Consider the following 13,123-nt stretch of genomic DNA (forward strand, 5'->3'; position numbering starts at 1 on the left):
AGAGTGAGTGACAAGTCTTTGTATAGATGGGGCATTTGAATCGCGTCGAGTTCGAGCAAAACGGGTTAGACGCTCGTTCCGGCTGCCAACCACAAGATGTTGAGGTCACAGGGAGATTCAACTACAGGAAATTAGCACAAAACGTGATTATCGAGAAGAGGTGTCTAACCACGCCAATGCACTGGTGTCGTGCCGCCAGTAACTGTTCTCTTGACCCCGGCAGCCATTCATTTCGTCATTCATTGGGCCGGTCACAACAGCGCTGGACAACTTCCAAATCTTGCACGTGGCCAGCATCCGCATTACACTCAGTACTGACGTTCCGGAAAATGTCATTGAATTGCGAGGACAAATGAAAGAGCGGGTGCCTGACGGTACTTAGGCACAACCCTGGTCTTCCCCTAGGACGAACTGAATAATGGCAACATTCATGAGACAGTGTTTAGGTATTCAAGCCAATGTTACAAGCGCCATATCAAAAGCAAGGAGGTGATGTGAAGCGTTGCATCCCGCCGCCCAAGTAGCAGGTATAGCAAGCACCGTAGCAGCTGCCGGGGTTGAAAGTGCACTGAGCATCTCATTACCAGCGTCCCCCCGATCCAATTTCAGAGGCGCCAGCGCCCCTCCAGAATCATTCCTAGAAAACTGACCTCCTAGGGGTGCGCCGCGCCTGAGAGCATGAGTGTTGGGCAAGTAGTAGGTTGCTTAACTTACTGTTTACGATGTGCATTTCCCCATTACTTTAAAGTCGGGAATCTAGTGCTTTATCCATGATAAGACAAGCCAAATAACCACTCTGGTTAAACACTGTCATGAGACTGCAGTCCTTCACGGCTCTGCAAGCGGCTTTGTGCGCATCCTACATGCTAGCACTGTGGTAGAGTCTATCGAGTCGTCGCGACGGGATATGGGCATGAATCGCGTGTTGGCTTCAGATTTAAGTCAAGATGTTCATGCCTTAAACGTCGCTTTGCGGAAACTGGTCATGGCACGTAACCTTCACTTTTGTAACATAGCTTGTACTCATCAATGGTACTTGGTCATAAGGAGAAAGCCTGAAAGGACTGAGGACCAAGAAACGAGAGACTCCGTTTGTCGGCGGCGCTTCGGGCTGAAAAAGAAACGTCCGTTCCCATTCCGGTTGCACGTCGAGGGAGACGAGAAAGGGCCTAACGACGGAGTTCGTTTGTACCAAATTCAATCTATAAAGTTTAAAGAGTCATTCCAAAGGTAATTCGAAGCGGGTCGTTGGCTCGAAGCAACGCCAGACTAGGCGCGGGAAGTTGCACAGATCAGGAAGATTGAATTTGGCAATGCGCTTTTGATTCCGTGAAGCGCGATAGCCAACGCTCACACAATCCACCTCAGCTTCACAAAAAGTTATTGCATTTGCTTGGTTCTGTGGTGCGAAAAATTCCTTCCCATTACTATTCGTCCTCAATTGGGTACGTCCTGTAATGCTACAATCTCGTCATCCACCGTCACCCGCCCCACAACGATTCCCCCGCTCCCAAGGCTACTTGGATGCAGACGAGAAACGTGCCACCGCTATCAGCGGAGACATTCGGAAACACCACTTCCCCGAGGCGCTAAAAATCAACAATGTGGAATGGAACCTTCTTATTGTCATAACTCTCCTTGCTTTTGGTATTCGTTTGTTCCGTCTCTCGCAACCCAACAGTGTTGTGTCAGTACTTCCATATTTCCTATTCATCCGCATCTCATACTAGTTTCGTTAGCTTCGATGAAGTTCACTTTGGAAAATTTGCGTCAAAGTATATTATGACACAATACTTCGTTGATGTCCACCCACCCTTAGCCAAGCTCCTTATTACACTAGTTGCTTTCATTAGAGGTTATGACGGATCGTTTGATTTTAAGGAGATTGGAAAGTGAGCAGTCGCTTTGCCTGTCATCAACTCTGGCTAAGTTTTTTCGACAGAGTGTACCCAGACAATGTTCCTTATACAAGCATGAGGATGCTCCCGGCCCTGCTAGGCGTCGGTGTCGTACCGCTGGCTTACCTTACGCTTAGACAGCTCAGATGCGGGGTAACGACAGCACTCGTTGGCTCCCTGTTTATTCTCTTCGAGAATGGCTTCATCACTCAGTCAAGGCACATTCTTTTGGACTCACCTCTGGTCTTTTTCACTGCCCTTGCCGTCTTTTGCTGGGTCTCATTTACAAACGAGGACCGTGAACATAGTCATGCTTTCACTGAGGAATGGTGGCTGTGGCTCACACTCACTGGTCTATCGCTCGGTGCTGTTGTCAGTGTCAAGTGGGTTGGACTTTTTACTATCGCCACTGTGGGGTAGCTACCATAATTCAACTATGGTACCTACTTGGGGATCTTCGTGTCACCCCTCGCATGTTCATCAAGCATTTCCTAGCCCGCGCCTTATGTCTCATAGTCCTCCCAATTTTCTTCTACATGGCAATGTTTGCCATTCATTTCCAAATCTTGCAAAGTTCGGGGGACGGGGATGGCTTCATGAGTGCGCCATTTCAGCATACATTAAGCGGGCGAGGAATGAGCGATACATATGCTGGTGCGATTTTTTTGGGTTCCACAGTGCAGTGAGCCGGCTCACCTCAACTTTAGATGTTGCCTTTGGGTCGGCAATCTCAATGCGCCATCTCAATACCAGGGCGGCTATCTCCACTCCCATGATCATGCTTACCCTGGAGGAAGCCACCGTATGTTATCAACTTACAGGCCAAATCCGCATGCTCATTATACCCTCAGAGCAGCAGATTACACTGTATCCGCATCAGGACGAGAATAATCTCTGGCAGATAACTCACCCCTACGAAGAGGGTCAACCTGACCACAATTATGATTTAGAGTCTCTTCAGTTCATCAAGAATGGGGATGTTGTTCGTCTGGAGCATGTTACAACAAAGAAGAGACTTCATTCACACAGCCTGAGACCTCCTGTATCCGACGTTGATTTCCAGAACGAGGTTTCTGGTTACGGATTCGCTGGCTTCAGTGGCGACGCTAATGACAATTGGGCAGTGGAGATCGAGTACGGTGACGGGAGAGATCGCGAGTCTGGAACGCGGTTGCGCTCCTTGCACACTACGTTCAGGCTGCGTCATGTTCTAACCGGCTGCTATCTATTCTCTCATAAAGTGAGGCTCCCTGAGTGGGGATTCGAACAACAAGAGGTGACCTGTAACACGAACGCGGTGAAACCCAATTCGTTGTGGTTCATTGAAACGAGCACCCACCCACAGTGTGAGTTATGCTGGGATGGTAACGGTTAAGCATGCTCATTCACCTTTGAAATAGTTGGATCGATGAACGAAAAGGCGAACTACGAATCCCCGGGTTCTTTGCCAAGTTTTGGGAGCTGCAGCAAGTTATGTGGACGACGAATGCCGGACTGACTGACAAGCACGTGTACGATTCTCGCCCATATTCTTGGCCATTCCTTCAGCGAGGGATTGTATGTTGTAACGCTAATGATCTAATCGACTCTATTTGAATTACGTTTATTGCAGAACTTTTGGGTCAAGGACCACCGCCACATCTACCTCCTTGGCAATCCATTTGTTTGGTGGCTCAGCACTTCGTCGGTGGCCGTTTACGCTGTGGCCCGTGTCGTCCTTGTCCTTCGCCAGAAACGTGGATTTCAGGATTTCACAAATAGTAAGTGATTTCCGATTGCGTCGAGCCGTCATTAATCAGATCTCTACAAGGTCGAATTAATAAATACGACTCATTGTGCGGCTTCCTTGCCATAGGATGGGCATTGCATTATCTCCCCTTCTATTTGATGCAACGCCAGCTTTTTCTGCATCATTATTTCCCGTCTCTATACTTTGCTATCATGCTCACCGCTGCTCTTTTCGATTTCTTTTTTGGCACATTACGATCACGAGTTCGTTTGCAAGTGGGACTCGTCCTCATCCTACTAGTAATGTATAATTTCTTCCACTTCAGTTCGCTTATATACGGGAACGTGTGGACAAGGGGACAATGCGAATCAGCGAAATGGATCAAAGACTGGGACTTCTCATGGTGAGATCAATACTGTCACTCGAAGATGCATCTTTTGACTTTGCGTCTTGCATGTAGCTCGGAGTATTATGACAACGTACGGGGGACAATTTACCTGATTGTTCTAAATGCTAACGTCTATTTTGCCAGTATTCTCAGTACCAAAATCTAGTCCCCATCACTCCCACGGCTATCAATGCTCCACTCGCAACTGCGGGGGGAGGGGCTCCAATTGTCGGCAAAGATCCTGATGCTCAGAATGAAGTTGGAGGGATAGTTGCGGTTCACGCGCCCGCACAGACAACTGAAGGTGTTCATGTAGGAGCTGTTCCGGGCTATAATGTCTTTGAACAAAAGATTGCGGAGCAGATACGTAGTGACGTCGAATCCAAACCTGCGCAGGGATATATTCAACAATCTCCATCCTCGGCGGTTGAGGGAGGTGGCACCGCTGTCGCTGCCGCAGATAATCCCGTCTTCCTACCTCCTGTGCCTGAAGATCTGGAAACCACAGAGGATGTCCGACCGACTACCAAAACCACGGCAAGTCTTGAGCAACACGAAGAGCTGCCCAAACAGGATGTTGCGAAGGAGTCCCCGACAATCCTGATGCAAGACACCGTCAGAGCTCAGAAAAGCGACACGGTGGAGGATTTGGAACGAGTCCAGAAAGAGTTGTTTGCTGAGACTTGACCATGTGGATTCTTGTAGCCGTAGTTTCCGAGTTGTTGTGATCTATTTACTTCGTGACAATTGATGGAGGATTTTCCAAAGCTTCAGAATGATCTTATTCTGCGCGCAGCGCGAGGTGAGTCGTCTCTCTCGCGATCCCAGCGCATCGCTCATGGATGGAGTGAAGGGGAAGTGACTGAGCGAGCACCTGTATGGGTCATGCGTCAAGCTGGGCGCTATCTTCCTGGTGTGTGAATCGGCTGCATCGAACATGGTGCTTAGCCTAATCCATGTCCAGAATTCCGAGATGTCAGAAGGGATCATGAATTCTTCGAAATTTGCCGAACTCCTGAGTTGGCCTGTGAAGTGACGTTGCAACCAATACGAAGATACGCAGGACTTGTGGATGCTGCTATCATCTTCTCCGATATCTTGGTGGTGCCCCAGGCCATGGGTATCGAAGTCATCATGGATCCTGGCCATGGGCCAGTCATTCCAAACCCTCTAGTTGATCCTTCCCATCTCAATCGGCTTCCTGGTCATGTGGACGTCTACAAAGAGCTAAACTATGTGTTTGAGGCCGTCAAACTCACACGGCACAGGCTCGAAGGCAAGGTCCCGTTGATTGGGTTTAGCGGTGCTCCATGGACCTTAATGGCATACATGGTTGAAGGCGGTGGAAGCAAAACCTTCACCAAAGCGAAAACCTGGCTTTTCAAGTATCCATCTGAAACCAAGAAGCTTTTAGATCGCATTACATCCGTATGCGTCGACTATCTAGTCGCCCAGATAAGAGCCGGAGCCCAAGTATGCACCATTTCTGCAAGGGGCCTTTGAGGATCGTGTTGACAGTGGTTACAGCTTATTCAATTATTCGATACCTGCGCGGCTGAGCTATCTCCTCATGATTTTATGGAATTCGCCTTCCCAACTTACCAAGTGATCGCGTCGGAGGTGCGATCTAGGCTCAAACATCATGCCGTTCCCGAGGTCCCGTTCATTTTGTTTGCCAAAGGCGCAAACCATTCAATTGAGCTTTTGGCGGAGGCCAGTGGTTGGGATGTATTGGGCCTTGATTGGTTGGTGGAACCCTCTGAAGCTCGTTTATTGTCTGGGGGGAAGGTGGCTCTGCAGGGTAACGTGGATCCGAACGCGCTGTATGGAGGACGAGAGGCCATTGCGCGAGAGGTCCAACGGATCGCTCTGGGCTTCCAAGTCGATGGGAAATCGAAGGGCCATATCTTCAATCTCGGTCATGGAATAACTCCGGGAGTAGAGCCAGAGGACCTCCGTTATTTTTTTGAATGTGTGCACAAATACACCCAGTCGCGAACGGATTCCACTTCGTAACTTGTCTATGTAGTCATCAACCTACGCTGCGCGGCATAGTGTCGTCTCTCTTGGTATCTTATAGCATGAAAAATTTCCATTTACGTCCCTCAGTTCACGCACAACGGAACTGATGTGAGATTGCTTTCATTCATTCCTTGACAAACACCTTCATGTATCCTAGTAGTATAGCGCGAGGTAACTATTAACATTGAATATAATTCGGGAACTAAGTGCTAGATTCTAGCAGTCTATGTAATAACATATTGCTACATAGAGCAGATGACTTGGGTGCGCGTCTAGAGGCGCGTAGAAGTGTAAGCAGTTTACCAGCCTCTATTTGGTAACAGTGAGGGCATACATAGCACGACTGTCGGTGTTAAGTCTTAACCCCGTGCTCGCGTCCACACCGCGACGGTCTCGCGCTCATAATACGAGAGGCACCCGACATGGTAGGCCCTAACGCTCAAATATTCAAGGTATTTCAAACGTATGGACTTGGGCGAAGAGCACGAGCTAATCTGTTATAGGCGACCTATAGTGGTGTTCCTGTCTACGAAATGTATCGCATCGCGTCTTGGAGCATCCATCGGCACTGATTTCACAATCACAGGATAAGTAAAGGTGTTGCCGTGATGAGGCGTCGCTCCGACTCGTGGCTTAACGCGACTCAAATCCTGAAGGTTGCGGGTTTCGACAAACCACAGAGAACTCGTGTACTGGAACGTATGCCTGTCATTTCCAGCGAGCCAAGCCTGATCCACTGATGAAAATTTCGGTAGGTGATGTGCAGAAGGCAGAGCATGAGAAAGTACAAGGGGGGTATGGGAAGTATCAGGGTGAGCAGGGCGTAGAGTGCAAACCGAGTGCCCGATTGTCCTGATTTATAGCCAGGCACTTGGGTGCCTCTAGAGCGAGGGGTGTCTCTCGCCAAGCAGTTCAACGTGGAGCACCTTATTAGACCTCTGGTCGATTTTCAACCTGAATTGTCAAGTCCGCCGCTCGCGCCAAAACACACCACAACTATTTTGACCAAGCCTCGTCGAAAGGATCTCGAAGGTGAGCGCGCAATGGTGCATGGCGCTATTCTCGCTGATCTTTACGATAGACTATTCTCGTGCCTCCACGCCATTGGGATCCGCGGATGGGTCAATGTCCTCTTCGCCTCCCCGCTTGTCTTCTCCCTCTCGTACACCTTCGCCTATCGGGCCCCTTCATAATCTGTCCGATCATGAGAGCGGAGGCCCGCAATCCTCTAGGGCCAGCAGGTCCCGCAAGAGGAAGCACGCCGCAGCTTTTGAGCATGAGAATGGTCTTGCGAGCATCGTCCGTAATGTTACCGAGTCCGAGCAGATGGATCCGTCCTTGTATGGCCATGCCGTACTCACATACTTCATATCCGACACTCCTACGATTCCTAACCTTTTCTTGAACCCACCCCCGACTTCGATCCAAATATGGTAATCGACGACGAAGGCCATACACCTCTCCATTGGGCATGCGTTATGGGTCGCACGCGCGTTGTAAAGTTGTTTATCAGTGCAGGTGCAGATGTTTTTAGGACCAATAAGAGTGGGCAGACTGCTCTCATGCGGAGCGTCATGTTCAACAACAATTATGATGTCCGGAAATTCCCCGAATTATATGAAATTCTTCATCGCTCTACGCTCAACATCGACCACTCGAATCGGACAGTCTTCCATCACATTGTTGACGTGACGATGGGCCGAGTTAAAGTCCACGCTGCACGCTACTATTTGGAGACCATTCTCGGTCGCCTTGCTGACTTCCCTCAAGAACTTGCCGATATCATTAACTTCCAGGACGAGGATGGGGAAACTGCCCTGACGTTAGCTGCCCGATGCCGTAGCAAGCGACTTGTGAAATTACTCATTGACCATGGGGCAGATCCCACAATACCGAACAAGGATGGCAAGACATGCGAGGACTACATTTTAGAAGACGAACGGTTCCGATCTTCTCCCGTCATGCGCTCCCAGAATTTGTCTCTTCGAGAGGCGGCTGGCCTTACCGAATCTGCTTACCCCAGATTGCATCATTCAACTGCAGCTCAAAAAGCTGTCGGCAGATGCCTTACTGATGTCGTGGCCCTCATGGATAGTTTAGCCCATAGCTTCGATAACGAGTTGGCGGAGAAGGAGAGGGACATCAATCAGGGTCATGCGTTGTTGAACAACATTCAAGCCGAAATTCTTGAGAGCCAAAAAACGATCAAAACACTTCAGGAGCGAGCTTCAGGTCTGGACGAGGCACAAAGGACCTTGACGGAAGCAAAAGGTGCATTGCTTGCGAAAATCGAGAAGGAGTACCTCGAAGGGTGGAATATATGGCTGCGACAAGAGCAAGAAAAGAAGCGCGGTGGCTTGCAATGCACGGTCAAGACCCGCCTAACATCTCTGCAATTGCGACGTCTGCACAACCGGGTGCTTCTGCTGTCAATACACTCTCGATGGAGGACGCACAACGCCTTGAATCGACTTACGCGTTTGACGCAAACAGAAGCCAGACTGAGATTCATGAAGAGTGTGAGAGACTACGCACTGAGATAAAGGGCGCGAGGGGAAAGCTCAAGAAGGACATGGAGGAATTTGTCAATTATCAGGCTGAAGCAGGAACAGGAGGACGGATGGCGGATTATCGTAAGCTGATCAGTGCTGGCTGTGGTGAGATACCCGTAGCTGAGGTGGACAGTGTGGTCGGGTTATTACTTGAGGTATGGTTCGAACATTGGCTGCTGTAGGCGACACCTGACCGATCACTTGACGCAGCATCTCGAGTCTGAAGAGCTGGCTGTGAAAGTACCATGGGATGCCGGTGATGCGCCGTCAGTGTCGGCGTGATGAATTCGTAATTGTCGCAAGGGACGTTCCCGACGTAGGGGTGTCTATTTCATTGTTTTCCGTCAACTTCTCCAAAAACGAGCCTTGTGATACGGCTCCATGTCTCGATAGCTTATTGCATTGGTGGGACTTTGTTGCATACTAGTCATGTATAGCTGTACTTGCTCATATGTTGATGTAACACTTCACGCATACGACCGTCAGGCTTCCACACGGCCTTACTTCCTGTGAAGGTCTAGGTCCGAATCTGTATAGCGTTGTGATATTCGTGGCGAGTGAGTAAAGCACTTTATTTGCAAGTAGAGCTATATACAAGTGAAATTAAATATCGCTGCAGATTGTATTTTTCAACACTGTTGCAGGTTTGCTACCATCAGTGTCAAAATATAGCTGCAGAATCTGGCCGGTCCAGTCTTGCAGCGAAAACCGAGATAGCTAAGGAAAAGTGGCATGTGAACTGTGCAGCAAGTGAAGCTGACCCTGATTTGCCCGAAGCATCAGGTCTTACCGTACGGCCAAACATAACACCGATGTTCGTTTGTCGGATGTTTCTTATCTTCCTAAAAGTGTAGAATCTCTCGGCCGATCGGGATATCGACGTCCGCTGTGACCTGACTCACGGAGTTGAGCTCGCAGCGTTGTGCACCTTTCTTGGTAAACTTACTATACTACCATGCGCTTGTGCGCGATTCAAAGCGCCTCGCTTATAAAACGAGAAAATGTCTTTCCTCAGTAGTTCACGTACTACGGAACTAAGCAGCATATCGCTAGCATTATTCCAACGGCTTGAATCATGAGACGAGAGGACTACAGTAGCTCTTTGAGTCAGAATTGTTGGAAATTGGTTGGAAAATCGCGAGATCGATCAAAAACACGAGACTTAACATTTAAAGCGCCAAAATTTGACGTGTAAACGTGAATTTTGGCGTCTAAACGTTGTGATAAATTGCTTATGATGTACTTGAATACGTTTTTAATAACTTAATAAATATGTCATAAATGCTTCCAGCAGCATCAAAATCGTCAAAAACCCGTCTCATATAACACACAAAGTACTACCACATCTGATCAATGCATTCTCATCGGCTGTTGGATAGTTGTTGTAAAAAAACGCCATGAAACGTTCCCGGGCGTTTAAACGATATACGGGATTTTCCGACATTATTATTTGATAACTTACAGCATAGCCACAGCTTCCTGATTCACGTGCCCTTTTGTCAATGAAATTTTGCCGTGGTCCCCTCACGTGATGCATTCGCAAATGACCGGCATTTGAATGGGGAGAATCCACCTCGCGTGTTCAAGAACGAAACACCCGACTGAGTCGTGCTCCTCACACGCCGCGCGCACTCGAAGTGTCTAGAGGCCGTATAACTCTAATCTATTATCTGCAGTGCTGATTGACAGCATAAAACACTCTCTATCGCGTTTGAACTGTGTCTAACTTTCTGGACACTGACATGGCCACCCACGGATGCGAGCCGTTGTGCATGTTCTCCGACCGGTGATACCTTCGAGGTGGCTCCAAAGATTTATCATCCGCTGACATTCCTCTGTCCAGTCTCTATTTCACAACATTTCCGTGTCCTCCACCTTCAGCCACGCTCCTAAACCGCGACGCGGACCGCTCATCACCACCTCCGCTGCGAAAGCAAGTACAGCCCTCTCCATCACCACCCGATGATACCCCGCCAAAGTATCATTACTTCACAGTTGATGACGACCTTACGTATTTATCGTTCTTTGAGGACTGGGGTCCCCTAAACATCGCAATGGTGTATCGTGCATGCATATACATTCATGAACTTCTAGAGGTATTTATTGGTCTTTTTTGCGGCCAAAGAAGCCCATCATCTTCCTAGGATGAGATGCTGCAATCTCGCTGCTTGGTGCTGTATTCATCTGATGATCCCCGCAAGAAGGCTAACGCAGCGCTTCTCATGGCTCTTTATACTGTACGCTACTTTTCCTTATCGAGAAAATGCGAGTAATTTAGTTTATCTTGTAGCTCATTGTCCTCCGCCGTTCTCCTTGGGAAGCATTTCAGCCAATTGCTGAGCTCGAATTCATGCCGTTCCGCGACGCCGGACGTGGTCGCTCCGACTTCGCCACCAGTATTCATGACTGTCTGTGGGGCTTCTGGAAGGCCTTGCGGAATGGTTTGATAAATATGAATGATTTTAACGTTGCAGAATATGAGTACTACGAGAAGGTCGAGAATGGAGATTGGAATTGGATTACTCCAGGCTTCATTGCATTCGCCAGTCCTAACGATCCCGTGTGGATTCGGCAACAGAAGCGGCAACCTGGCCAAGCTACCCCGACTGCTTCCTCTTTCAGCCGTAAACTTCCTCAACCTTATCAAAACTGTCTGGATTACTTTGAAGAGCGGAATGTCAAGCTCGTCATTCGTTTGAATAACCCCCTATATGATAAGGTCACCTTTGAGGAAAGAGGGATGGAGCATCTAGAGCTTTACTTCGACGACGGGACAAATCCAACGGACCAGATTGTTCGTGAGTTTATCTCTCGCTCTGAAGCCGTGCATGAAGCAGGGGGGGTCGTTGCTGTCCATGTATGCCAATTTATTCTTCTCCGTGCCCACATCATATGCCAATGCTATGGCTTCTTTCAGTGCAAAGCCGGACTTGGTCGAACTGGAACACTAATTGGAGGTGTGTCCGGAAGCTGCTGGATATGTGCGACACGGAACCATATTTTTTAACTATTTGACAGCCTATCTGATTTACAAGTATGACTTTACCGCGAACGAGGCTATCGCTTTTATGAGAATTACTCGCCCAGGTTGCGTCGTTGGTCCTCAACAGGTTTGGCACTAGAGGTTACGCAATGACCATGATGCTTATGAGTCCAAATTCTTCAGCAATATCTTTATCAGCAACAGCTGCATTGGGCAAAGTGGGCGGCTTTGGATCAAGCTCGGAAGGCAGATCACGCAAATACAGTGATAACCGAGGAGCCAAGGACGATCACGCCTCCACTGGATGATAAACCACTTCCCGCTGTCCCCGTTACCCCATCGAGACCATCGTTAAATTCGATGAATTCTGTTGCAGAGGTTGAGGCTTTGCTTCCACCTGGTCAACCGCGGAAGACCCCTACTACCAAGCGCGTGGCACTCGAGATGCTGGAGGATGAAGAAGAGGATTGTATTAGCGACTCTAGCAGTCAACATAGCGTTCTAGGGAATCGGACTCCCTCGGCATCAGCGACTCGCGGTGCTGCACCTGTGACCAAGCAACTTCGATCGACCAGCCCATCGGGGAAGACTGTCGTCAAAACAACCACCGCCATAGCGGGATCACCGGCCAAACGCGTTCATGCTGCTCCCTCCACTGCACGTGTGACTCGTGCCACGACGCGGGCACATGGTAATCCTAGTCCACGCAAAGGTGGCGTAGCGTCCCATACCCGATCAGCTACTGTTATTGCTCCTCTCAATTTTGGTCCACGGCCAACTAATCGCATGCTAACTGCGACTGCATCTAAGGGCCACAATGCCTCTGCGGATTCCCCAACTAAACTGGCTCGCGTGACCCTGTCCAAGATACCCTCGCGTAAATTATCCCGCGCTGCGTCCCCTCCGTCCGCCCTCCCGTCTGCCGTTGCATATGTCGCAGCCTCCTTAGAGAAGGGGCCTGGAATGAGGAATTCCCGTTTGCCGACACTGGTGCCGAGTAAACGGACATTCGGTGGTAAGCCACTTCCACTGATCCAGAGTGCAGTAACGGGCATCGGCGTTGTCCTTGGGACAGTTAGCGAAGGGTCAGTAGCGACGTTGAAGTCCCAGGAAGACGTTTGGATGTCCAACACAAACGTCGTGGAGACTGGTACGAAAACACGGAGACCATCCCTTCGACCAACGAGACGACGTCGTTCGAGTTTCAGCAACGCCGATATTCAATAATCTCTTCTCGTTCAGTCAATCCATGTCAGCTTTGTCTCATGCATTTTCACACCGTTCCTTTTTTTTGCACATTTCCGGACACTCCGTCAATTCATGCGCAGCCCGCACACTTATATTTACTTGATTGTTCGACACAATTAATACAACACACTCATGATGATGTAGATTTCTAGTACCTGAACCGATGCGTTATGGTAAAGTACATGTGAGGCTCAGAGGCATTGCAAATCCTTCCCCCACAGCGTGCCTTGTAGGTAGGTTGTTGTTACTAGTGATGACGCGTCTTATCGTGTCTTATCCCTACAGTAATCTACTTGGAGTTTA

At 49.0% G+C, this 13,123-nt stretch overlaps 4 protein-coding genes across 4 annotated transcripts; all 4 read left to right on the forward strand.

Moving 5' to 3' along the window:
- Positions 1-1,457: 1,457 nt before the first annotated feature.
- Positions 1,458-4,034, forward strand: EI90DRAFT_3144914 (glycosyltransferase family 39 protein; the record flags this gene model as incomplete). The annotated part of the gene is made up of 11 exons (XM_039065203.1): positions 1,458-1,687; positions 1,740-1,892; positions 1,943-2,274; positions 2,319-2,552; positions 2,606-2,607; positions 2,652-2,700; positions 2,750-2,821; positions 2,849-3,244; positions 3,319-3,455; positions 3,511-3,658; positions 3,709-4,034. 11 exons carry the CDS (start codon positions 1,458-1,460, stop codon positions 4,032-4,034), a joined length of 2,079 nt encoding a protein of 692 aa, XP_038918410.1.
- Positions 4,035-4,765: 731 nt separating this feature from the next.
- On the forward strand, positions 4,766-6,031 carry EI90DRAFT_2913922 (uroporphyrinogen decarboxylase; the record flags this gene model as incomplete). The annotated part of the gene is made up of 4 exons (XM_039054513.1): positions 4,766-4,817; positions 4,869-4,928; positions 4,980-5,488; positions 5,543-6,031. 4 exons carry the CDS (start codon positions 4,766-4,768, stop codon positions 6,029-6,031), a joined length of 1,110 nt encoding a protein of 369 aa, XP_038918411.1.
- A 428-nt stretch (positions 6,032-6,459) lies between these two features.
- Positions 6,460-9,234, forward strand: EI90DRAFT_3280123 (uncharacterized protein; the record flags this gene model as incomplete). The annotated part of the gene is made up of 10 exons (XM_039066733.1): positions 6,460-6,489; positions 6,541-6,572; positions 6,624-6,736; positions 6,793-6,849; positions 6,905-7,069; positions 7,119-7,340; positions 7,487-8,389; positions 8,413-8,744; positions 8,800-9,171; positions 9,193-9,234. The coding sequence occupies 9 exons, from the start codon at positions 6,460-6,462 to the stop codon at positions 8,869-8,871; spliced, it is 1,926 nt and encodes a 641-aa protein (XP_038918412.1). The 3' UTR covers positions 8,872-9,171; positions 9,193-9,234.
- An 879-nt stretch (positions 9,235-10,113) lies between these two features.
- EI90DRAFT_3288050 (protein-tyrosine phosphatase-like protein) lies at positions 10,114-12,799 on the forward strand (the record flags this gene model as incomplete). The annotated part of the gene is made up of 7 exons (XM_039067087.1): positions 10,114-10,375; positions 10,433-10,685; positions 10,734-10,826; positions 10,880-11,446; positions 11,507-11,546; positions 11,608-11,699; positions 11,756-12,799. Exons 1-7 carry the CDS (start codon positions 10,332-10,334, stop codon positions 12,797-12,799), a joined length of 2,133 nt encoding a protein of 710 aa, XP_038918413.1. The 5' UTR covers positions 10,114-10,331.
- Between the last annotated feature and the right edge of the window lie 324 nt (positions 12,800-13,123).

The sequence above is a fragment of the Cantharellus anzutake genome (genome assembly GCF_015039405.1).
Source record: "Cantharellus anzutake strain C23 chromosome Unknown EI90scaffold_14, whole genome shotgun sequence".
Taxonomy (NCBI): Eukaryota; Fungi; Basidiomycota; class Agaricomycetes; order Cantharellales; family Hydnaceae; genus Cantharellus; species Cantharellus anzutake.